Source organism: Vidua chalybeata, chromosome 3 (assembly GCF_026979565.1).
Source record: "Vidua chalybeata isolate OUT-0048 chromosome 3, bVidCha1 merged haplotype, whole genome shotgun sequence".
Lineage (NCBI taxonomy): Eukaryota > Metazoa > Chordata > Aves > Passeriformes > Viduidae > Vidua > Vidua chalybeata.
Genome location: NC_071532.1, coordinates 86,969,462 through 86,996,198, shown reverse-complemented (window position 1 = coordinate 86,996,198; position 26,737 = coordinate 86,969,462). Strand labels below are relative to the sequence as shown.

Here is a 26,737-nt window from a genome sequence, read left to right as displayed (position 1 = left end):
AGATTTCATTCAAAAAGCTTGCCAAAGAAATAGCATTTTTGTACCTTATACCTCATATATAACAAAAGAGCTTGATATGTTTACCAATTTTCTCACTAGTAACAGTGATAATTCAAAATGATCATTGTTTAAGATTGCTCTGTCATATAGCAGTTACCTTGTTGACATTTACAAGTGTATCCATTGATATGATCAGCACAGGTTGAGCCATGTAGACAGGGTGATGAATTACACTCATTAACTTCTATCTCACAAAATTGTCCAGAAAATCCAGCAAGACACCTGAAGAAAACAACATTTCAAAGTGTTATACTATGCAGAAACATCATATAAAATAGACCTTGTATGGAAACAATGGGTCTAAAATGTGTGCATTAACAAGACATCAAATATTACTTTCTGTTTCAAAGTATTTTACTGGAACACTTCCAAGCTTCATGTTGTGATACATGCTGATCTTTTAAGGGATTTATGATGGCAAAACCCATCCAAAAATTTCACATCTGGACCACAATCAAGCATAACAGTCTCAATTAGAGTGTACTGGTTCTATCAAGGTGAATACAAACCTTTCTTTATGCACTCTTGGGAGATTGTCTACTAAAATAATTTAGCTAAGTAACTGCAGCCTATGTTTGAAAAACTGCTTGCTGACAAATGTGTACTATCAAATATAAATTACAGCATAAAAGCTAATCTTCAGGGCCCAAGCTTTAATCATTATTGTAGGTATAAAATATTAGTTTTCTTAAAAAAACTCTTCTGTATTTTTGTGGTTGTAAATTCTATATGATAATTGATATCAAAGTAGTTCCATATGATTTCAACACATAGCTTACAAGATTTACAAGACCTTTAATGAAGTTCAAAAATCCTACTAATCTCATTATTGAAACATGTGTTTGTGTATATACACACAACTTTATGGATATATGCAAATATGTTCTAAAAAGCAGGGTCCCAAAATGGTATTAATAAAATTTACGCTTTTGAGATGTGTTGTACATGGATATATTTTACAAGAGATAATGTTTTCAAAAACTCCTTTTACTAGCTGGGTGGTGCACACCTTTTATGTTGTTTTGGGTCTAGTGAAAAGCATAAAGGTTTCTGCCTCACTTAAGAGGGAGATGAGTACATTACCAAAGTATCTTTGAGTAAATCCAAGTACTCCCCAAGGTGCTACAGTGAGTGAATTCAACATACATAATTAGAATGAGGCATCTGCAGTGCCTACCTTAACTTTCCACATTGTGAAGAGAGGATGGACCATGAAACATGTGTGTGACACCTCCTTAGGGATTATTACACTATGTATCAGGAATTATACTTTGGTTTATTTTTGGTGTGACTATTAGATTATGTTTGTTTCATTTCGTATGGAATACACTCTGAGTAATGGCAATTTGGAATCTACCAAGAAAATAATAACAGAACAGATTTGTCGAAGTCTACATCAACTACAGATGACAGCTACGGCACACTGCTTAGAAAATAAACAGACTGAAGCACACACTACTGTTTTTCAAATATCGAGTCACAATACATGAGAGAAAAACCATGGAAAATACACCTTAATGAGGACACCAGAAGCCCACCTGTTTTTTGGCTGAAAAACATTAAAAAGAATTCACTGAGAAGATACAATTTGGTCCTTTGATCCTATTTGTAAATGTCAAAATCCAGTAGTTAGAACACAACTTCATATACCCAGCATTAATCACCCTAACAATTCTCCTATGCTCAGTGGAATAAGGAATGCAGAGGATGATTCTGCTTGCTGAAATCTTAAATAGTTTTCTTCATATACCTTTGTCTTCACACTGTCTACAGAGCATATTAAGAAAAAAAAATTAAAAGACCAGAAAAAAACAAATTGAAGGGAGCAAATTTTCCCAGATACGAAAAGGATGCAAAGAATATTCTACTAGGAGAAAAAGGCAACTAGACACAGGGAATACTATGCCAATTTAAATTCAATTTAACTTTATGCTTTGGTGCAATTATACGTATTTTATCTTAACAATAAAAAAGCATTTATAGAATAAACTGGAAAAAATATACAATTATGTAAAATATCTGGACAGCACAACTACACCTATGTGTATCTAACATGTGTGAGCTTGATATTTTTATTCTGTAAAAGTCAAATACTGAAAAAATGTCTTTTTAAGAACTCTCCTGTTGGTTGCTTCAATTGGTCACATTTTGATATGTGGTGTGCATACTTGCTGAGGAGAAGACACCAGTAAAGACTAGAACAGTTTACTGAGCTCCTGTGGTCATAACTATTTGGAGAAAGAATGATTAGTGGAGCAGGTTGTTATAACTCCCATGGAGAATCAATAGTATGGAATCTGCTAGATATTGCAGGCTACAACCTGGATGAACTCTGTGTAATTTCCTACTCAGAAAAGCTTGAGACTTCAGAGACTCAAGGCTCTACAAAGACTTGAGACTTCAGAGATATAAACTATATAATCATAGGCCTAACTCTATAGACACTGAGGTAGAAAAATATATGTATTTACATATGTGTATGTGCACATATAAATGTTTGGCAAAATAACCTATTTTGTACTGCAAGCTTACCAAATATTTATTAAATTTATAATATCATATAAAGTGATTGTGGCACCACCAGAAATAGAAAAGTTTTAGAAATAGGACTGTCCTTTCAAATTGAAATTTAGATGGAAGACTTAAACCCATGAAAGCACCTAGATATCCAGTATATCAAGTCTTACATATATCAACATGTACAAGGTGCCCTTTTGCCCATGTCAGACAATCATTCAACTTATAGAATACTTTAGAATATTGGAAGCATTTAACATACTGATGTGTTATATTTTTTTTGGTAAAAACTGGAATACCACAGTATTCAGTTTACTTCTATCTAAAAAGCATGATGCAATATAAAAAATGTTTAATCACTGCAAAGACAGCCATGCTGTTGACTAAATTCTTCTGAGCAAGTATGAAGCAACTAGAAGTAAGCTAAAACAACAGCTTAATATCAGCAGCTTTCACAAATTTCCCAAAACTGCAATCAGCTTTATGCTTTATTAAGAGTTTTAATGAAATTAACACCTAGGATGTAACAAACACTTCAATAATTTCTTAATATTTTGTTCACTCCCACCTTCCTTCATACATACTCCTTTAAAAAAAATGCATTTTTGTTCTGCCTCACCACATTCTTACTTCCCTTCTGTCATTTCTTCTAGAACATTAGGAAGGACAGAAACAGTAGAATTTAAATACAACTGATATTAGAAAGTTAAGTAGGCATGGAATACAGTTCTTGTTGCTATAAATAGAAGTAAACATAACTGAAACACTCTGGAACATGTTTCTAGGTGCTGTTTCAGAGATGAACATTCTGCAAACAAAAAACAGAGGCTTTTAGATAGCTTTCGTATGAAGGTCTGATCACTGCAAATCTTGTATGTTGATTACCATCTAACAGAAAACAATGTATGTCTTTATAAGTAAATGCACATCTAGGTTTATCAGCAAATAACTCTTACAGCTTATCTAACAAAGTAAGCTAGTGCACTGTGGAGTGTGAGCTTTTAAACTTACAGAAGGATCAACATAAGATCAATAGTTTTGTACTGAAAGGCAGCAAAAAATAGTACTCATTTGCTGTAAGAAAAATGCATTCACAATTTATTTATGACTGGTTTTAAGGATGTTGACAAAGATCTTTCTCTTTTCTGTCATTCCCTGCAGATTTTTTTATCTCATATAAGATGCTGACATACTGTGGTGCAAATATAATCCTTTTTGTCCTGTGCCTTTATATCAATCATTATCAGGAGTAATTATCTTAATTGGAGCATATGCCAAAGCAATAGCTGAACAAAAGACTGACAAGAGAGAATTAAATGAAGGATTTTGATCTATGACAATTCTTGGTACAGTCACGGTATTTTTTTTTCTTTGTTAGTAAACATTCAGCCTCAGAGAAAATCTACAAGAATCCAAACATCAGCCACATTTTTCTCTGAAACACTGATTTATATCTTGCAATTCACTCTCTTTGTAACTCACTACTCTTTGAGTCTGTTTTGTATTTCACCATTTGAGTCCATTTATTTACCTGTACCCTTTTCCTTCTCTCTCCCTCTCTTTCTTCATCTGCCTTGTGACCTTTTGCAGCTTATGAATAATTTATATATCAGTGAGATATGAGGTTCAGAAAAAACATGGTTTCTACAACACAGAAGTTTATTAGGCTTATCTGGAGCAACAGTTAACAGCAATTGTACTTAGAAGAGAATGTTTATGCTGTAACCTTTACCTGTATATGTGACTCAGTCAACGTGGTAAAATCAATGAATTTTGTGGACCAGTCCACACTATCAATTTTTTTGGGACATCAGTTTTTCTTTGTGAATGTTAACCTTGATGACTTTGTTAATGTTTTGCTAATACCTCTAGGTTAGATAATTAGGATGTTGGGCAGAATAATAGATGAATGTGAAAAGAACATCTCCTGAGTAAATGCCTTAGCTAAAATTGTCTTGTAAATGTGCAATCTCTTTCGACATTAGTCATGATTTTTTTTTTCCAAAGCTGAATTTTCTGTCCAAAATAAATCTAGTTAACTGCTCTACTGTAACAGGCCAGATCTGTCACTGCAAATTTACACTGGGATTGCTATACATTATTAACAAGCTATGAAAAGTCACTGGCTAAATGTCATGGATGCTGAGATATAGCAGCACCTTGGGATTCATATAGCAAACAGTTTAGTTTTAATCATCTTGGATCACAAGGTGCCTTGACATTTGCAAGGCAACTTTTTCTTTTTTAACTTCCAGTGGAATCACACCTCTATTATCTCAATCATAATTCTTAACTTCAAATGTGATAGAAAGTTTTACTGTCTAAATTAAAGAAGTGAAAAATTGATCAAACATGGACCTTATAATTAATTTAATCGATGCTCATATGCCAGCTTGAAAAGGAAAAAAGGAAGAGCAAGGAAAACCAGATAATTTAACCATCTTCAGAATTATTAGAGACATTTCCGGTGAAATACATGACCCTTAGTACTAATGAGGCATGACCTTCATGAGAAGTATTAGCACTACAAACTTCTGCAGAACCTTTTTAAAGAAAAAATGAGTAACAGCACTGATTGATTTTAAATAAATCTAACATTATAACATGATTTCTTAAAGCTTTAAATTTTTGGCAGGGGGGAATTTTTCTAGAGTGATAAATAAAAAAATTCAGTCTTTATCATACTTTACTCTCTAACAGCTAACCTTTTGGATAGTAAATTTCAATTTACTGGAATCCAATGCATCATTTTTGCCCTTTTAAGGAGGGTTATTCACAGACAAAATATAAAAAACCAAACATCATTGTATTTAACTGATGTATTTTTTCTCTCAAGATATACAAGAACAAACCAAAATCCTTGCCCTATGAACATTAGTTTGAAAAATGAAATGTCTCATTTGAAATTTACAATGTTCATAAAGTTTTGAATGTTCAGATCTTTTTATTTCTTTCAAATTTAGCTACTCTAATTTATGTGTGTTATTTTTTCTTATCTTACACAATTGCCTGTCTATATTAGCTCAATACACACATATAAAAATGTTGTCTCATAAATGAATATATATTCATATATATGTGAAGTACTGTCATCAGGTTACACAATGAATGACCACAACAACCCATCCTTAAACCATCTGGGGAAAGGAGAAAGTGGTACAGGAGTTGGGGAAAAGGAGTGAACTTAAGCCTGTGAAAAAGAGATTGATGGAATTGTGGAGCAGAGATGTTTTTTTTTTTTTTTTTTTTTTTTTTTTTTTTTTTTTTTTTTTCTCCTGACCATCCTATTCTATTTGAAATTGGCAATAAATTAAATTTTCCCCAAGTTAAGACTTTTAGCCAGTAATTCCCTGTGTTTATTTAGACCTCTGAGTTTCTCCATCTTATTTTCTCTCCCCATCCTACTGAGAAGATGGAGTGAAAGGGCAGCTGGGTGGCATCTGGTAACTAGCCAAGGTTAAGCCACTACAAGGTTCTGTGCTTTTCCAATGATTTCTACATAAGTAGTGAAATTCTCAATTTATTTTTCTACCTCAAGAATTAATTCTGTTTATGGCAATTAAGACAAGGCCTCTTCAGGGCTTGCCAGAACCTTGGTAAGGAACACTCAGAAAACACTAATATAACATGAATTTCCTCATAAACTGATCTGTATTTAAGGCATATTCTGTAAAAACTGAAAAACCAAACAAAAATCTTAAGGCAGAATTATAAAATATAATTCTCAGGAATTGTTTTGGTTTGTTTTTTTCCTTCTATTTCTCACAATACTACAGTTGATTACTATAACATTGAACTTGTTAATATAAAAATCTATTGGCAGTAGAATCTGTTATAACAGTCTTGCTTCATCTGTCAGGTTACTGAAACTTTTGCTGTATTTGTTTCATTAAATGTGAGATTAACAGCTATGGGCATGTTACTGTGAAGCTGATAGAATAATCAGAGGAGTTTTTATAATTATCTAATAATGGCCAAGCTTTAGAATTAACTTTTTTAGGCAAATCACTTCAACTGAGAAATCTTTTTTTTCAAATATTCCACTATTCCAAGCTTTGCATGATGCATTTTAAACAACTTTCATAGTGAGCTTTACCATGGCCTTCAATGAACATAAAAAATGTGGGCGCTGGACAGATCACATAATGAGCATAGGTTGGTAATCAATGCCCTGTGCTGGTTTTACTGGCTACAGATTTTGGGCTTTTATCATATTATGTTCAGATGCAGGAATGTCCTAAGGAACACTGAAAAAAGGAAGGTATCACATGAAAGTAGATTATTTGCTGTGTGGTCATCTATCTAGTCTGAAGATTGTGGATGCATCAGACAACCTAACCAACGTGTATGTTAAATAAATACATAAATAAATAAATATGTGTTCTACTGCTCTTGGAGTGTGAAAAACTGAGAGGAGAAAAAAAGAACATTGACTTCTGTGTGCACATGCACTTCTTATCACTAATACTACTGAAAATTTCTTCTCCTGATGTACTTTGAAGCATGTTTCTTTGGAGAGAACTTGAGAAAGCAGCCACTAAGGAATTTACACAAATCTCCTGAGAGCTTTTCTCAGATTATTATCTCTAAAACCCTTCCCAAAGGTGATGCTGTGATTGTTAATTTTAGAACACTGACAATGCAGCTTTCCCCAAGCTACAAGTATAGCATATCATGTTGCTTTTTTTTATTTCCTTTTCCTCCTCTGTATTCTCCTTGGATGTACTGTCTAGAATGAAGTAAATTTATTTACTCTGAAGAAAAATTTCCCATAGAATGAAGTAAAAATACGTTACAGCTTTCCATGGTGGTCAGGAAATGTTAGTTCTATTTTAAAGAATATTCAATATTAATTAAAAAGAAAATAATAGTATATATATTTAGTATATATATATATAATTGAGTATATATTTTGTTTTAAAGGGTATTCCATTTATTCATCTAAAGTTCTGTTCTTATCATATCAGAATCAGAGTCCCTATTACAGATCTATAATCTGAAATAACAAGTGATATCTTTTTTCTTTCTGCTGTCTTTCTTAGATTATGGGAGAAATCATTCAATTATTAAGGTAATATTAATTCTATAATAAATTGTTAATTTATTATAGAAAAATTAATTTGAAAAGAGCAGTACATTATATAGTCCAAGAGTCCCAAGTTCAGATCTTGTAAATTTTCTGGTTCTGATAGTCAGTACCTTCTCCATACTCATCATTAGTTTATATTGAATATCTTTGCAAAGGTAAAATTAATTTTAAAAGTGTAATTAATAGTGCCATTCTTTTGGAGAACTACTTTTAGAACAGGAGCTACAAACCACAAAGTTGGAACCATATCCATATGTTAACTTTTAACAGCCCCATATTTTCACTAACAATGAGAACTTATCATAGGCTTACAAGAGTGTCTGACTGGTTTAAAGATATCAGGCATTTGATATATAATTATAAATGTATAATTACCTATTATTTATACTCACAGGGGTAAATGTAAGGAAGAATGAACTGATATATCAACACTTTGTAAAGAATGAAGGAAATAGAAGAAGTTTATTCCTTATCCCCTTGGAAAGGTGATCCTATCAGCATATTGAACTGGATATACCCTAGTGCAAGGCATCCTTCTTCACAAAGGAGGAATGTTGCCTGTAAAACCCCAAAACAGATTCAGATTGTTTAGACAGGATTGGAGTTGGAAGCTTTGCAATTTTTCAGCTTTCTTTTTTTCAACTTTCTTCATCTTTCTTCATCTTTCTTCTTAACTTGTAAAAGAGTTAATATAACAGAGAACTAATTATGTCTATAGAAAAAAAAAAAAGGAGAAATATCATGGAATGATAAGACAGTAAGGACTTTATTAAAAGCTTTATTCCTGACTATAATAATATAAGTGCAATGTGGACTATATAAAAGTACTTTTTAACTACTCCAGACACACAGTGTTACCCTGGAAATTGTTGACACTTTAATTAATGTATGTAAAGTTAGTGTTTTCATTCTCAAAGAATGTTTTGGGACAATCACAACACATACTAAACATTTGCTAATAAAAAGTTCCCTTCTTTCTAAGGTCATTCTCATTACAAGAGACATTAAACTTTCTCAGTCCACTTGTATTCAGTCTTTATTTTCCATATGAGAAAAGCAGCTTTTACTGCCAGTAAAAGCTCCCACTGTGCTTAACATGGACGTTCTTATTAAGTAATAAATTATGTACTTGCTAAATCACAGTTGGTGGGGTGTGACAGCATTAAAGGAAAGGTTAGTCTGTGGAATATCAGGCTACAATGAATACAGTAAAATAACCAGAATGGCTAAGCCCTGATGAAAATATATTAGAGCTAAGACACTCCTTTCTTTATTTTATTAACCTATCCAGTTGGAAACTGTATTCATTTCTTCACACACCAGTAGCGTGGGCAGAATTAAAGGAGGAGCAGGAATGTGTGTGGGTGTGTGCTCGTGTCCTTGTAGAACTGATGAAAAGCCACCATTCAGCTGTTTGCTAAAATAATCCATATTTGCAGTGAGATTTCATATAGAGGAAAGCTAATATCTGGTTAATCCTTTCCCAAACAGAATCTCTCTAAGCTTTTTACTAATAGTTCTTATGCATAAAGGAATAAGTTAAGACAGGTCCTTAGCTGATGTAAACTCCTGTAATATCAGTCTTGACATACCTTTCTGCTATCCAGGCACTCATTCAAAATCCAGGATACAAAAATCCAGATTAATATCAGACACTATTTTCCTATTCTTCATTTACTTGTCCAATGTTCTTGGTTTAAATTACCTCCTGTGTGTGTGACTGTGTGTACATGACTGTACTGAGAACCATGCACATGAAAATGAAAGATTTTAGTTAATAGAGTTTACAAAATAAGAGCTCACAAAATGCCACAGGAGAACAGGAGAAGAGAGCTGTTAAACACAGTTAACCCTTCTGTTATAAAATGTTCTGTACTACTTTAGTTTAATTTTTTAAGTACCATTTAAGACCTCTGCACTTCCCAATTCTGATAATACAGATAAAACACTCATAGTGCAGAAATGTGAGGACATCATTAGGAGCCTGCTATTTCTTGTGAAGACCAACCTCCCTACTCCCCATAGTTTATTGCTAGAATCCCCAGGGATCATTTCACAGGGGCTGTCTCAGCTGATTCTTTGTGTTAATCATTTTGGCTATGAATTGTTAAAAAACAAGTGAGGTGTAACAAATTCCATTTCAGCATATATTCTCAGTTTTTACAAATAATATCAACACAGTTTGTCCTGTATCTCACTTTTATAGTCCTTTAGTTCAGTAAATATGGTATTGCTGAACAAGAAACCACAAGGTTTGTTGTAACACTGCAAGGCCGTAGATTGGGACTTATCAAGCCTGATTTGTCTGGACTTGTCTTAGGCTTGCCTGGAGCTTTGTTTTAGCTTTTTTAGGTCTAGTAGACTTATAATTAATTTGTTTGAGTTTTGATTTTCGTTGTACAATGGTATGCTGATATGTCTCTTTTTATAATAATTCCAATATAGCTCAGATAGTGATAACAAGTACTATTCAAGTGACACTTTTTTTTGTGCATAGAATAAATTATGTGGTATTGTGGAACACAATACTGGATAACAGTTGATGCCTTGAAAAATATAAACACAGAATGAGAGATCAAGGCTATCAGGAAATGATCACTGAATAACTACTGGTCATTGAAGAGATGATACATTTGAAGCTGGGTGAAAATGTCTTTAGGAGTAACAAAAGACAAGTTTCCAACATAAATAAAACACCACTTACATAAAAAAAAATACAGATGCAACACAGAAAAGCAAAAGAAGCAAGGTATAGGACATGTTAGAAAATGTTTAAAAGTGTCCCCTAGCATAAGCCCCTCAAGTACAAGAAAGAAGAAGCCCCCACTGCATTCCCTTGGCAAAGGATTCAGGATGACAATGCGCCATAACCCTTTCTCCCTGAATGAAACAAATGGAAGTATAAAGTTTGTCTGTAAGTTTCAAGCATTAAACTATTATTACCATGATTGAAGTTCAGTATTTGGATAACTTGCATGGTAAGTTTTAGTACTTCTGTAACTGGACTAATAATACATTTTTGGCAAGATTTATGATTCCATAAATCTTGACTTTACATACAAAGCATGTAAAGTCTTGACTTTACATACAAAGCATGTCTCTTGTCCAGTAGAGACACTGGAGTTTTAATGTGACATACTAGTAGAGGCAAAAGGACTTAAAATTTAATTGAACTTTTTTTCCTCAGCTTTTTCTCATATCTGTAGTACATTCTACACCTACAGGCTCTGCTGGGTGCTTCTAGTATTAAGCATTATGAAATTTGGAAACACTGACAAAAACTAATCCTTCCAAACACAGACTGACTTACAAAAGTGAAGCAATAGTGTCACCTGGAAAAAATGCTACTTCACAGAATACTGGTTTGGAAGCAACCTCAAGGATCATCTGGTCGAACATTTCTTGGCAAAACACTGTTTAGACAAGATGCCTCAGCACCCTATCCAGTTGAATCTTAAAAGTATCCAGTGTTGTCCAATCCATCACTTCCCTGTCAAGACTATTTTGATGGCTGATTGTTTTCATTGCAAAAAATTTTCCTCGTGTGTCCAACCAGAATCTCCTCAGGAGCATGACCTGTCATCTTTTCCACATGATTCCTTGAAAAAAGAGTCTCCACGTTCTTTGTAGCCACCCTTTGGATACTGGAACACAGTAATAAGGCCCTGTAAGACTCTACCCTAAGCCTTCTTTTCTCAAAACTGACCATACTCAGTTCTCTTAGCCTTTCTTCATAAGGCAGGCTTACCAGTCCATGATCACGACTAATAAATAACTGCTACTGTTTCTTTGGCTGATGTGAGAAATACTAAACTAAAAGTTTTCCCACAGTGGTGGTCAGGGGAGAAGGCTGGGGAGCTACCACAGCAAGAACAAACTGTATATATATAAAAAAAAGCCTTTAATCACTAGGAAAAACTCATTTAAAATCAACCTGTTCCTTTAGATTTCCCAAAAGCATGATGAGACAACATTGCAATCTGTCTGGATTACTAGCATCCACAGCGATTTCTGTGGTGCAGACATTTTAGGAGAGCATATAGCTTCATTTAATAGTAGTAGAGAACACTGTCAAGTCAGTTTATTTATCAGGGGACACATTTTACTGCCTTCAATGTAGTTAAAACACTTAAAAACAACATTTCCACAGAAAAAGTCAGAGCATCCTGGTGAAAGAATGGTCAAAGCTATAATAGTTATTGGAGAGCTAAAAACACAATAGAAGAAATTAGTGGGAAAAGAAGAGCCATCTTAGTGGGAAAAAACATCTTAGTGCAAGCATTCTACTGACTGTGTTATTTGTAAAGTCTTATTCTTTATTCCAGATGACTGTTGAAGAATCATGTGGAACAATACTACATGTTGCTTCTTGGAAAGATTGTATAGGTGTCAATGGGGATGAAGTAAGAGTTGATTTTTAACTAAGAGCTCCATACAATAACTAGAATCTTAGTTGATTTTCGTTTTATACTGTATAATTTCAAGATCCTGCATAGAAACAAAAAAATCTCTAGACTTTGTTACTAGTACATATCTTCCATAACACATGCACAGCCAGTAAAGCTCTTAAAAGCAGATAGCTAAATAGATCTTAAGGATAAGCAAGAACATGTGTTGAAACATACTCACAATTTCTAGTGTAGATTAAACAAAAAATGTTACTTTTCCCCCCATATTTTCACATCTTTCTTTTTTCTTAGGACAGAATATTCCCCTTCAGGGCAAGCATACCTATTACATATAAGAAGGGAAAATTTACATCTTATATTGTCTAGTATCTTACAAATATTAATGACTATCTGTGGTAAGTTACCATTGCTGCTGAAAACAGATCATACCTAGCTCCTGATTAAAGCTAAGAATTAGATTCTTCCCATTCCTACTCCTATACCTTGAAATGGATAGAATGAGCATAACCATAAAGATGGTTGTTACGTATTGTTCAGTTATAAACTGTATTTGTAAAGTTTTTTGTGAAAATAATGTGATATCTATTTTAATCCATCTCTTTTCACTACCATTGACATTTATATTCTCCTATCTACTTGAAACACTTCTATTACAATGCAACTATTTTCCTATCTTCTTGGACTAAGTTGGAGATTCTTTTCAAATCCTTATCTGCCTAAAAATCTCCAACCTTGAATATCTGCCTTATCTACTCAACTTTGTGTTTTCTACTTGTTAAACTCTGTTTAGAACATTTATACTCACTAAAGGTTTAATTCTTGCCATCTGCAGTGTGTACTGCCTTGTGGGTTATTTTTGTTTTCTAGTGTTTGGTTGCTAGCTATAGTGTTATGGGTGGGATCGAGTCACCTGCATAGATACCAAGGAGCCATTTCAGCAGTGTAATGTATTCCATCAGGCTTCCTGCTATATTTCCAGAAGTGCTTAGCTTCCCCAGAGGTGCCATACCATAGTTACTGTCCTTTGTGTGTCTCAGATTCAGAAGGAAATCTACTGTCCTCCGATGAATGTGGTTTGTGCCTTCAACAGTTGAATATAGGCCCTATATCTGGCACTGCAACGTCTCAAGATTTGTCTCAGCTTGCTCGGGTCTGAACTGGATTTGCTTTGTTGGACCACCTATGCTGTTCTCAGTGACTGCTGCTTTCCCCATTCCAGCTCCAGCTCTGGGGATGCCTCTCTGGGGACAGTGTCATAGTCACCCCTCAAGTGACTGCCAGACAAATCACAGACTTTTATGTGTGAGTGGCTGCATTAAAGAAACCCAAGTGGACCCAAACAACAAGAAGAAAGAAGCCCCTGACAGCAGCATCATGCTCTTCCTCACAGAGAAGTCATCAGCATCCTTCTGGCTTGTCACAGCCTACACCACATTTTGCATAAGAAAGACTTTAAATGCCAGCCTTTATTGTATGGAGAAACATCGGAAGTGTGAGTATAACACCAAGTAAAAGGCCAGCTATTAAAAAAAAAAAAAAAAAAAAAAAAAAAGTTATATAACAACTCTAATTGCATTTGCTAATGTGTTTTTTAACAAGTCAATTCAGAGCACCAGAATGATAAAGCTAGTTCATGGCTCCACTATATATTTTGTGTTCTTTTTCTAACCCAACACTGATTGCAAACCTTTCTAGACAATGAAATGCCACGCACAGGACAGTTCCCATGCCTTCAGTCACTTCTATTGCACTTCACAGCTCAACCCACAGTCCGAAATGCAGTGCTGTGCCTTTTTCTGATGAGGTAAAAAGCTTGAAGCTACTGTAACACCTTCTCTGCAGAAAGTGATATTGGAAGTTAAGATCTCATAATGAAGGACTCAGGAACAACAATCAGTGTTTGCATCCAAATATTTGATTTCACTGATTTCCTGTACTTTTATTCATTCTTTCCTGGCACTAACAGAGCTATCATAAATATCTGTTAAGAAAGTTACCCAATACTGATTTTATTTATTCTATAACTTCTTCAGGCCTTAGTCTCTTGAGTCAGCCATGTCCTTGGTCTGCAGTGCTTCATGAAGTTGAGCCACTTCCCAGGTGCACTGTGAGTTCATAGAAGGGAGAAAAACATAGGGGTGTCTTAGAATTCCCCGATAACATTCAGGAAAATGCTCTTTAAACAGATCATGGCATTGTAATAAAATTTATTTTATGAGTAGCTAGTTTGATGTGTGTCTGTGCACTATAAAAATTGGCTGACAGGGAGTGAGTGGGGAAAGTGGAGACTTGGAAAAGAGGAGAACCTTCCCCTTCCCCACCAGCTGACCTACCAGGGAAGAGCTAACAAGCACGATCCCACCTATCAGGTAGAGGTTTGGAGAAGCCATTAGCCATGGAAGGCCCTGGAAGCTGCCAGAAGGGATGGATGGCCACAGCTTGGATCCATTACATGGCTAACCCAGAGCAAGGGATAACCTGCCTCAGCAGCTACAGGGGTCAAGAAAGGCTGCTGGATGAAACAGAAAAAAAACCAAACGAGTCAACCTGGCTGCCAGCCTCAGCTCTGTAAAGAAAAGCACAAAAAGAAAACAAAAATATAATAAGTATAAATAACTCCCACAAACAATCTGGGAGGAACACAAGAAAAAAAAATAAAAAGAGAAAAGTTAGGCAAAATGTTCTCTCGGATAAATGCTATCTAAATAAAAAAAATATCCACAAACTGCCTGTCCACCCTAAAAGTTGTTCTTGTAAAAGAGGAAAATCCCTACACAAACCTTCCAAAAAATTCCCTCTCTGCCCTTTTCCTGCACCTGGAAACACTTCCTGGGTTTACCACCTGGAGAGTTAATGCCATGTGCTTGCACAAGTAGGGGTTGATGAAGGAGAAAACACCTTCCCAAAGCAGCACTGGAGATGGAGCACAAATGTGTTGAGTCCATGCTCTGGTGCATCCCCAGAGGAGTTTTCAGACCAGATGGCAAACAGAAATGTCCTGCTTTTTCCTCACTCTGTACTGAGGCTGAGCTAGGTCAGTAGAGACTGAGAAAAGTTCAGATTCTGTAAAGTTTCCTCTGAGATTACCATAAACATAACCATTTTGGGGAGATGTTTTACTAGAAGAGAACATTAATCTGCTTCTTCCTCCTCATGTCAGTGAATCAAATTACTGATAAGCATATGTCCAGCTCTGAACTCAAACCCTTTTTCACCATATAAACTTCACACCAAACTTCAGTCTCCCCAAACCTTCTACAATACATTTTTCAGTTGTGTAAAAGAGGCCACAGACATGTATTTTATTGTTTTCACTGACTCTGACACTATGCTGAGACATAGAGAAAGGCCCAAATAACTCCAACCTTTACAATATTTATGCCAGCCTTACACTACTGTTCTCTTACTCCAGACAATTAGGAATGCTGGGACCTTGCACAACTAAACTGATCTTTTGAAGTCAGTAACTGCTCACTAGATAGAAGCCATAAGTAATATGTTTCTCTTTGTGCCTCTTGCTGACAACAAGAAAAACATTAACTTAACTTCTTTGGCTGAATGTGAGCTAAAGCCTTAAAAAGAAAATGACTTTGCTGCTGTTACCCTACAACTCTCAAAGAGAAATGAAATACCGCAGGGATTCTAGAAGAGTGACTTTCATAGAAGAGAATCATTTCAGATACAATGTGCCAAGCCATAAAAAAATACTAGTTCAGCTTTTATGCATATTATGTCTCCTTGACCCTGTTCAATTCTTAAAAGGATACATATATTTACAGGACTTAACAAACACTTTGCTTCCAGCTGATTTCTCTCTGGCAAAGAAACCAGTATTGAAGTGTTACCTTTTTTCCTTTAGACTCAGAATCACACTCCTGGTACATTTGTTGCTGTCACTGTTATTACCATTTGTATGAATGTAACATCAAAATAGCCAGTTCACAATTTGTGAGTCTGTATACATGATAAGAGAAAATGCTAGCAATATAAATAGATGAAGACAGAGGAATGGGAGCACCGTCAACGAGAAGTGAGATACTCAAGGTCATGCAAAGTACAAGTGGGAAATAACTGAGGTTTTATCCCCATAAAAATTTCTGAAGCATTCCATATGGTAGCCTTTTTGAAAGTAACATAAACAAGTTGCCAAATTAGAACAATCTAAATTTAGGATGTTATTCTACATAATGTAATGTAGCTCTAGCTTAATTTTTTCAGTGAATCTGTAGTGACTTGCTAATCTGATCTGACATAAACACAGAACAATCAGAAGTAATAATCAGTAATTGATTACTTCTGATGTTGGTGTACGATGAGTTATACTATATTTCATAACAGTGCTTTATAGAACATTCAGCAGCAATGCAAATGATTAAGCAACATTAGAAGAGGGGACATTGTTTTATAAATGAACTCCTGCCTTTTTTTCAATTTTTTTTTACATATGTATATAATAGCGCAATAAACACTGAACTAATTCATAACTGAGTATATTTATTAAGATATGTAATCATTTCAGATTTTTACAACTGCTTTTCTCATACTAATTATCAGGAAAAAATTAAGCCATTCCTTGTGTTTTCAGGCTGCCTTTCTTAAAAACAGATGGCCTTTTTGACTAGTGCTCTGCAGTAATGATTTATAAAAGTTGCATAGAGGCTTATGAACCCCTGTTAATATTTGAAGAATGCTTTCAGTGGCAGCAGGAAATGATCCATCTATATCAATAGTAGAAAATAGCAGCAACAAAAGTTTGCTTGGGAGGTCTGCCCTTTTGAACACAGGGCAGTTCATATGTCTTGTAGAGAACTGTTCAATGGGTACCCTGGGTGCACACAGTGCCTCGTCTTTTGTTTTGGCTCTACCCATCACACCTCAAATTTTCCATATATCTTCATTAAATCTGTATGATAGTTTGCACTCTCCTAACCTAAAGAAGAAATATCTCTAACTGCCCTAAGTCCTGATTGTTTTTGTGCACCTGTTAATCAAGAATAGTTTTGATAATAGCTTAGGTCTTTTACAAGTCTAGACAGAGAGTACACATACACATTAAGATTTTTTGATTGAGGAAAAAATAGAAACAGGGAGTTTGGCTTGACAAATGTCTCTGCAATCACTGTATTACATTTTTGGCTCTTCTAAGTCCAATATATCTGTTGAAAAAGACTCAACATTCATTTTTATAAATACAGGTGTCATTCTATATTGCTATATCTAAAAAACAATCAACAAAAATTAAAGTATATCTAATATGGGATAAAATAAATTTCTTGCTACAGTAGAATTCTACTGTCATTAATAAATGTTGATCTGTTAAAGACAGAAACTGAAAATAAATTTTAAAAAGTGGAAGTTTCATATTTTTCAGTGTTCCTTCTCTCTTTGAGGAAATAAAGTCTTATTCTTAAGTGTGCACACACATAGATTTTTAAGGTAGAATAAGTCCCTGCAGGTACATAGGCTTTTTCAGGTAAACATTATAAAACAGGAAAGTGATGAAATCTTTCAAGAGCAATCACTTTCTTTTTTTTTTTAAAACATAAGCAGAAACTATATCTCTTTGTATACATTATTAATTCTCTTTCATTTTTAAATACATATGTGCACTTACATCCATATAAACACCTGTGTGCATATTTAAACTGACTCTATACAAGAAAACTGATTTGCCATTACAAATGCTAACGTTTGCAGATGTCTGTTACAATTTTAGCACTATGTGTCAGAAGAAGTGCATTTGAAAGAGTTTATTTTCTGTTCTGAGTGCTGACTCCTGAATGAATTACAAGTTATCATTCTATGCAGATTCTCCAGAAATTATTAAGAAAGCACCTGAAAAATTTTAATACTTGGACATATCCAGGCATTAAATCTTCTAAATGCATGAATCCTCTTTCTAGGGCAGGCACTTGATTTATGTATGCAAATGTCTGCAACTTGAAAAGTGCATGTGCATGTTTAAGCACATGTATTATTGCTGTGACCAGATGCTTTGATTTAAATTGAATGCTGGATTTCCATTTGCTTTTGAATGAAGAAGTTGCAGAAAACCAAGCAGCAGTTGTCTAAAAAGGCCATGTAAAATGCAGCTGAGATGTGAATCAGCAGAGATATCAGTCTCAAGCACCTTTGCATACACAAAGAGGAGACATTGCTGTGGTTTTATGAAAAAAAAAAAAATCCATAGACAGTTGTGTTAAATCTAGCACTCATCAATTATAAAGTTGCACATGTTTCAAAATCTGGCTAGGACTGACAGTCCTTTTGGTTTTAGACCATTTATTTCAAGTGTTTTTAGAAATTTGTTAGAAAGCACAGTGTGCAAATCTATATAAATAAAAGTGCTGGGAAATTGCTCCAGGTATTAACTATAATCTCATAATTCAACAATTTTTTTCTGGGAAAACAAAATACTTGATGTGGCACTCAAGTTTTCTACAAAAAGCACTTTTTTGCAGGGCTTAGCAAAAAATAAATATTCTGTAGTCTTCTGTTTTAGATGAAAGATTGAAACAGTGTATTTTGCATTTATCAGAAATTATTATTTCAGGGTCATAATATGCAAAAGTCTTGATTTAATAGCCACAGAGAAAATAGTAATGTGACTGGTATTCTAATGTAAATAGATTTATAAGAGTTCAAAAAAGAAAAAGAAGGTATGGAAAAAGAAGGAATTTAGTAATTCACCAACACTTTTGTATTTTTACAAACTTAGTATTACATTAAATCTTGGTCATAGATAACATTTGCAAAATAGTAAGTGATACAAGCAGTTCTTTGTCAGGGAAGCTCTTTTCAGGTTTCTTTTCTTAAAAAGAAAAAATGAGTGAGGAAACAAAGTATTATTTGGACCCAAAGAAATAGTGAACATTTTTATAAGGAAAGACAAAAAGCCAGAATGGTAATCCAAGTATGAGATATGGATGACCAAGGAAAAAATAATTTCAGCACTCCTTATTAATATTTTGACCTATTAAAGATATTAAATAAATTATTGACATACAAGGAATTGAGTATATCTACTTCTATGTTGCAATAGATTGAAAAAATAATTTCAACATGATTCATAATCCCTAATTGCATTAACATTGAACTGTTGTCCTTTCTATGCAGCCTTCGCTGTAAGCCCTGCAGACTAATATATTCTAAACTTAGAGGGATTGAATCCATTAGTTGTTTAGATTTGTGGAAAAAAAACCAAACCCAAAGCAGATCACAAAACTGCCTCCAACAATTTATATATTAAACCTATCAATTTCTGCTTAAACCAGTTGTGTACATAAAGCCTCATTTTTTTAAAACATCCTGTGTTGAGTCCACTATTCTGCATTCAGCAGCCAGAAGGATCACTACTTCCAAGAACCTCTTCAAGCTCTGCATTTATAGACAGCTACATCTCTTAGAAATTTCCTTTTTCTTTCAGCTGGTTTTCTTTATCACTTGTAGAATAATGTATACTTAAACATTTTTCTTCCATCTCAAAGAAGAAAAATATACTATACATTATATTTTAGAAATTATATAAATCATTATGCATTTTGTTTTAACTTGGGTACTCATAGACTCTGTTAGAATCAGCTAATAATGTATTTTCATCTGCTCAGGTTTTATTCTGCTAGTAATGAAGAATCCCAAAGGAAGACAATCATCATTCAAGACTATATCCTCTCCTGAGCAAGGGTTAAGCCTAATTTACTTATATTGCAGTGCTAATAGAAGTAACAGGTAAATAGATTAGTGTTTAAGCATTCAAAGAGGCCATATAGTGTTATTTTCAATATTAAACTGTTTGCCGCCTAACCTGGGTATAGAAAATACTTCCATTTATTTCCTCTAACCTCGTGGATACTTTTGTGGGTGTTCAGCGAAGGTGCATTTAGATCACTTGTGACTGTGACTAGCAATAGAGGTGGTGATGATGATAAACTACTGAGGGGCTATTGAAATATGCTAAAACCTAGTTTTGCTTCTATTTTCATTGGATGTTCAATTCTGCTATACAGCAAGTACTTCACATCAATATTCAGAGGGAATGAATGACTAGAAAATGTTACTACAAAATTCATATGTGGCTATACATGTAAACATAGGGGTATAATCCTCTCTATACACACACACACACACACATATATATATATATACATGCATGCATATACTCTGTATATATTTACACACAGAAACTGGGAAAGGTTCGCATAACAAATATTCCACATATAATTAACTTGGAAGAAATATATAAAAATTTAAGAATTATATATTAATAGATAAAATCTATTTCACAATTTGAAAAAAGTTTGGTAAGTATTATTTTCCAAGCATTTTATTTTAGTTTTGCATTTAAAATACAGATATGAAATAATTGCATTCATTATATGAAATAATGAATCACTCTTCACAACTGCTTGTGGGTGTTAGTTTCTTCTCCAGGAAGAATCAGTGAGACAAGAAGAAAAGGCATCAAGTTGTATAGGGGAGGTTTAAATTGAGTATTAGGGAAAATTTCCCCACTGAAAGGGTACTCAAGCATTACAACAAGCTGCCCAGGGAAGTGGTTGAGTCTCTGTCCCTGGACATATTTAATGACAAGTAGATATGGTACTTAGGGAGGTGGTTTAATGGGGGACTGGGTTTGTGGCTGGACTCAATGACTAGGAAATGATGGCTTATTGGCTTAGGAGGGGAGAAACTTGTGAAGATTTATCCAGGATGACTTGGCCAGCAAGGCCATTGTCATAACCATTGAAATTAAAAAGCAATGAGTAGTGAAAACAGTGGTCCCTTGGGGAAACATGTTTGCAAGCACACAATGCTGCAGTGATGGTTGAGCCTGAAATAGAGAGCTGCAGGTAAAGGCCAGACTGCCAGCCAGGACTGGGACCAGCCAGGAGTGACTGTCCTACAACTCCAGGTCCATGGTGCTGGACACAGCCACATCAGAGGATCTGGGACCTTGGTGAGTATGAATCTGTGTGTGTGTTCTGTAGAATAGGAACTGCTCTACAGTTGCTATACTCATCCCACAAAGTAAATTAATCTTATATCTTGTGTCACTGAGGAGTGTGGTTCTGTTCTTGCAGCCACACTAGCCTTAATTCCCCTGTTGCAATCTGTTTGGGTCAACACTACACCAACAATCAATACTAATCAAGAATGCAGTTTGCCTCTCTGATACAGCTTTAAATCAGTGTTAAACAAGGGTGCCTAGGAACAGAAGGTATATAGATACCGGTAATTAACATTTTCTTAAAAGCACAGCCTTATTACTAAACTGAGGAAGAAGCAACAAGTTTTTATAAGATTCAGAATAGGTCAGAGTATCAATTATAGCATACAGAGTCTATAGCTCTTAAAGCTGTTAACTTTTTTTCACAAAATAGATCCTATAAAATTGTTGTCTCTAATATGTCTTCACTGCCTTCACAAATTGAGGTATGCTTAAACCAGTAGGTAGTGTATACTTGGTATTAATATATAAAGGTAGGATCTAAATTTAGCAAACAAACAAATATGCTTGGCTACCTAGGGCTCAAACTGTCAGCAAGACATGTGATTTGATAGAAGAATTAAAGATCAAATCATTTGATTCTGAAGATTTCACATTCTGACTGTATATATTTCATTATTTTCTTCATTTTTTTAAACTTTAAATTAGTCATGATCTAGTCCTGTGGTTTTGCAACACATCTTCTTGTTTAGTTTCATCAAAATTAATCTCATTTGTGTACTTTGAGGCAGCTTAACTTTATGAATCCAAGCATAGTAAATCAGTCAATGAAAAGATGTTTCAAAAGTACAATCTACCTAAAGCAAAAGATAATGAATGCCCTTTCTTATATCCCATAATATCTGATAAACATCTAACCAGTACAATTAGTGAAACAGCTCAGAGAGACATACAGTTGACATAAATAAGGACTTATGTCCTTAGGGATTTGAGTCAATGCTTTAGAGGCTGAAGACCCAGACTGCTACCAGATCTGCCAGAGATCTGTTAGGATGTTGTGAAAGTTTTGGGTACTCCAGGGCATTTGCAATGGCATTTCTATGAATGCTGAGGCAACAGAGCCTGAAACAGACACTTGAGCTCCAGGTCTCCAGGGAGGGTTGATTTGCTTTTCTGGCTGCAGTGACTGCACTGTATTTCAGCATGGACAGCTGGTTGGCTGTATGTTGTTTACACCTAAACACAGGGCATGGAAATTTAAATGTATATGTTTTATTTTGGATATAATCACAACAATTGTCTCCATTGCACACAAAAAGACGCATCATCTGTAAGAGTGTCTTGCCACTTTCAGTACCACACCCAACATCATTAATACAGCAAGCTAATTTGTTTGGTACTCAAATGGTTGGTCTTTGCCAAGAGGTAGAATGTTATTGCTAGGGTGCTATGCCAGATTTCACAGACTGGTTTGGAATGAAAGGGACCCTCAAGATCATCTTGTCCCAGCACCTCCACTGTGTTACCCACTAGACTGAGTAACTCAGGGCACCATCCAATCTGGCCTTGAACTCTTCCAGAGATGAGACATCCACACATGTACAACTTCTCTTGGAAATCCTTTTCCAGTGTCTCATTGTCCTCACAGTGAATAATTTTTTTCTAATATCTAATCTAAACCTACACTCTTTCAGTTTAGAAAGAGTCACTACATGTCTGTCCTGTCACTACATGCCCTTGTAAAAAGACCCTTTCCAGCTTTCTTGTAGGTTCTGGAAGAGTTTCTGTTTCTACTGCATAGTCTATCAAAGCACAAAAAGGCTTGTTCTCCAGAGAAATCTGCCTGACTAGGAAACACCAAATGAATGACAATAGGTTTTACAAAGTGAAGTTTGTGGCAGCCTCACTCTTAAGTTAATGCAGGAGTCTTACCAAAGCACAGGGCTTCAGATCAGTTGTGTGTGGGGGGGAGGGGGTTGTTGAAAGGCTGTGCTCAGCACCTTATGAGAAACACTTCAGATGGAAAGATGACATAATCGGTTCATAGCACCCGTGTTTAATCTCTAGGGGTCTGGGTTCAAACATAGAACATTAGTAATGGAATGAGATGTGATTCTGAACTAATTTGTAATTGAAATTCACTCACATTTGAAGCACTCACATTATAGAAGCACTTATTATACCTCGGTAGAAGTAGGACTTTACTTAAAAGCACTGCGCCCATTAAATAAGTTGGAAATAGAAAGTTATGGAATACTACTAAGCATCACAAGAAGTCACATAATATTAATCACTGGGAATATTGATGTAGACCAGGTGTGGAAAATGTGTATATGATATAAAAAAACTTTTCTTCTGGATGCTTATTTCTAATGGTGCTATATAAGATCATATGGCAAGAATAGTAAAAACAACACAATTTAAACAGAAGTAGAAAATGTCTTGCATTGGGAGAGCATAGATAAACTGCCCCTCTTATCTCAGTATTGAGTCTTTTATGAGGTTCTGTTAAAAAAGTAACAGAGATGGAAGTAGATTGAAATACATGTCAGTGATTGAAATAGATTTCAATAAGCATTAAGTAGTTTTCCAACATCCTTATTTTTATAGTGAATATTAATATTTCCCATGTTCAGAAACTTTTATATGTCTGTGATCTTAATTCTTGTGGTTTAATAAAACCAAGGAGTGATCTGTTATTGTCTTCAGGGAGAAGAATTTTTTTCATTTTTCAGTTAATTCACAAAACAAAAGTGACATCTTTTATAAAGCACTGTTATATACCTAAGTTATTCTGAAGTATTGTTCTCCTGTCACTTGTTGATCCACTCTTTGTAACAAAGCTCACAGTGTTTAGCTCTTGTCCACCTTCCCCATCACTCATTGTAGTCAATCACCCAGCTCCTAATCAAGGCAAGGTCCTAATGTCCCCTGACAGTTATTTTGTTTTGCTTAAATTCTTACTACCTCAATAAGTTCTAAATTATTTGTTTCTCTGATAACACTTTCTGCCTAATTTTACATTAAACTGTAATTATTTCTTTCATTAAACTGTATTCTTTCTGTGAATTATGCTTCTTTTATTCATTATGCTTTTTTTTCTTGTTCCCAACAGGAAGATAACTCTTCCATGGAAGAACGAATAGTGTCCCAGACAAACAGGAAACTTCTACTGTCTGATTTTTAATTATTCATTCTGCTATAACTGTGTTTCAGTGTGCAGATGTTTTAATTAATGCTGTAATCCTCTTTCTTAATGTCCTTTGCAATTTAAGGACCGAAATGTGAGGAAGGAACTGGGTTTGGAATTGACTGAATAAAACATTGAAGAATGTTTAATTTCTGAGTAGAAAGTAGAATAGATGAATTTCATCCTAGACTCATACCTTGAGTCTAGGATTTGGCAACCGCCTTGTTATTTCATTGTCAGGATTGTCATGCCATATGCTTAGCAAAAGACAATAGGATATTCCATTTAGTTGTCTTGCATCTTCAACCAGGCATTATTTTCCTGAAACTGAATGGGCTATTGAAGAAATGTGCCTAAATATTTAAATAATTTCCCAGAAGACTCACTCTTAAGTATAGATGTGTGTTGTCCAAGGAAAATCAATATGGATTTTATGTTCTTAAATTAAAAAAAAAAAAAACAACCAACCAACCAATCTCTGGAAAAAAAAAATAATACACATTTTTTCTGTCATAATCAAGGAACAGTTCTCTGAGTGCATGTAAGCGAACAAGATTGTGATAACAGCAGTGACCTAAAACTGCTGAATCATAACTTTCATTTAATGTCTGGGTAAAATAATGGAAGCCTTAGTTTCTGTTCCGGTGTGACAGGGATGTCAAGGGAGAACAAGTAGGAAAAGAAAACCTGTCAATGTGGCCCTTATGCTTAACTGCTTTCCAGATATCATGTTACACTGTATTATTGTTTGTCTTTCAGTGTGTGATCTGAGAAACTGTCTGACTGCAAAATGACGTGTACATCTTCATAGATTAACTTGCTTTTGAACCACCAAGTAATGCTCTAAAGACTCTTCTAAGGCTGCCCAGATCTATTTTGTGATGCTCTACTTTTGCAAAGCAGGTCTATACTCAAAGAATCATTGCTGGAGTTTTCCTCAAACAAGTAGGTCACTGACTAGAGTAACAGGAGCTCTAATGTGCCACCTCTCTGATTTTGACAAAAAGTATACTTTTAATCCAGTAAATCCCAGTTTTAAGTCTGTACTGATGACTAACCTACTCTCACAGAATTAACATCAAAATCTTGGAAGCCCCAAAATATCCATTAGAGGCCAATATAGATTTTTTTTCATATCCTTAAAGTGGAATTTTCTCAATTTTCCCTTTTAAGTCACAATCATTATGTTTTTGTATACTTTTAAGCCACACTTTTGGTTAGTGTATTTTTGTCCACAGCCTCTGTATTTTTTTTATTTTCCTTTCTTCTTCTTTTTTTTTTTTTTGTTTAAGATTTAATCCTCTAGACCTTTTTCTTGAAAGAACATGTGCCAAATAGGGGGGTTACATTCCCTTTTTAGTAAGTATCAAGGGGGCAATGCAGTGTTACCAAATCAGCTGGTCTGAACCACCTCCAGGAAGCACATACTTCACGTTGTTATCAACAGTACTGTGTAGTGTGAACAGCTCACCATCTCACTCTCCTTAAACAGACATCACTTTTATATGCCTGAAAACTTCTACATGGTAACCACATTTAGTTTTGTTGCGTCATCATCAAAAAAGCCTTCGTAGATAAGATACAACAGATTGTTTCGTCTTTGTAAGTCCCATAACAAAGTATATTAAAAATCAGTGGCAATATTTAAAAACTTTTCACATAACAGTTTGACTTGACCAAAAACAATATTTTAAAATTAAATCTATTGATTTTTCTCTATTTGGCTGTGCAATGTAAATATCATTCTTTGTACCTCACTCGACCAGTTCAGAAGGATACATGAAATACAGCTAGGATGGACCAAATTAGAACTACTATTACTCATCAACTCTAATATTATACATCCTTTATCCATTAGTTTCAATTATATTGGCCTTAAATAGAGTTTAAAAAACAGGTTTGGTTTTCTTCCTTGGCAGCCTATATGAGTAATAGAATATAGCAGTAATAAAACACTGTAGAAAATTCTGATAGGAAGAGACAGATAGCAGACCTCATTTGCCAGGTAGCCCATAATCCATGACTGAGCCTTTTTCATGGAAAGACAAATAAAAGTAAAACAATAAATGAGTTAATATAATGGGAAAATAAATCTGTGTTGCTCTACAAAATATATTTTCTAACACAATATATTGTGTCCTGTCAGACAGACTTTTATCAGCCCCTGACTCACCAAACACTAAGAAGTAAGTGTTTTTACATTTATTCACTGGTTTTAAATGACGTGGCTTTTCTTTCGTAGAAAAATAATAGGAAAACAGGAAAATAATAAAATGTAAATATATAATCTGTCATTCCCTTCATACAGTTACATTTTTTTTTACATATAACACAAAATAAGTTACTTTGTCTTTTCTGAAGTATTTCAAGTTAGCAGCTAAATAATTCATAGATTTGTGATAACTAGTTTCCTTTTTTTTTTCTTTTTAAAACTTCATCCTATCTCAAAATTCATCTATTGTCCAATTTTTTTCTTCCCTTCTAAATTCCAACAGGTTTCAACTACTAGGAATGATGAATCACAG

General features: G+C 34.5%; 1 protein-coding gene across 1 annotated transcript in view; it reads right to left on the bottom strand.

The window, feature by feature from the left end:
• The window catches only part of EYS (eyes shut homolog), a 723,820-nt gene that overhangs the window by 351,335 nt on the left and 345,748 nt on the right, over positions 1-26,737 (bottom strand). Inside the window, exon 30 of the mRNA XM_053938438.1 lies at positions 158-282. Coding sequence (XP_053794413.1) covers positions 158-282 — 125 coding nt within the window. The remainder of the gene's footprint in view (positions 1-157; positions 283-26,737) is intronic.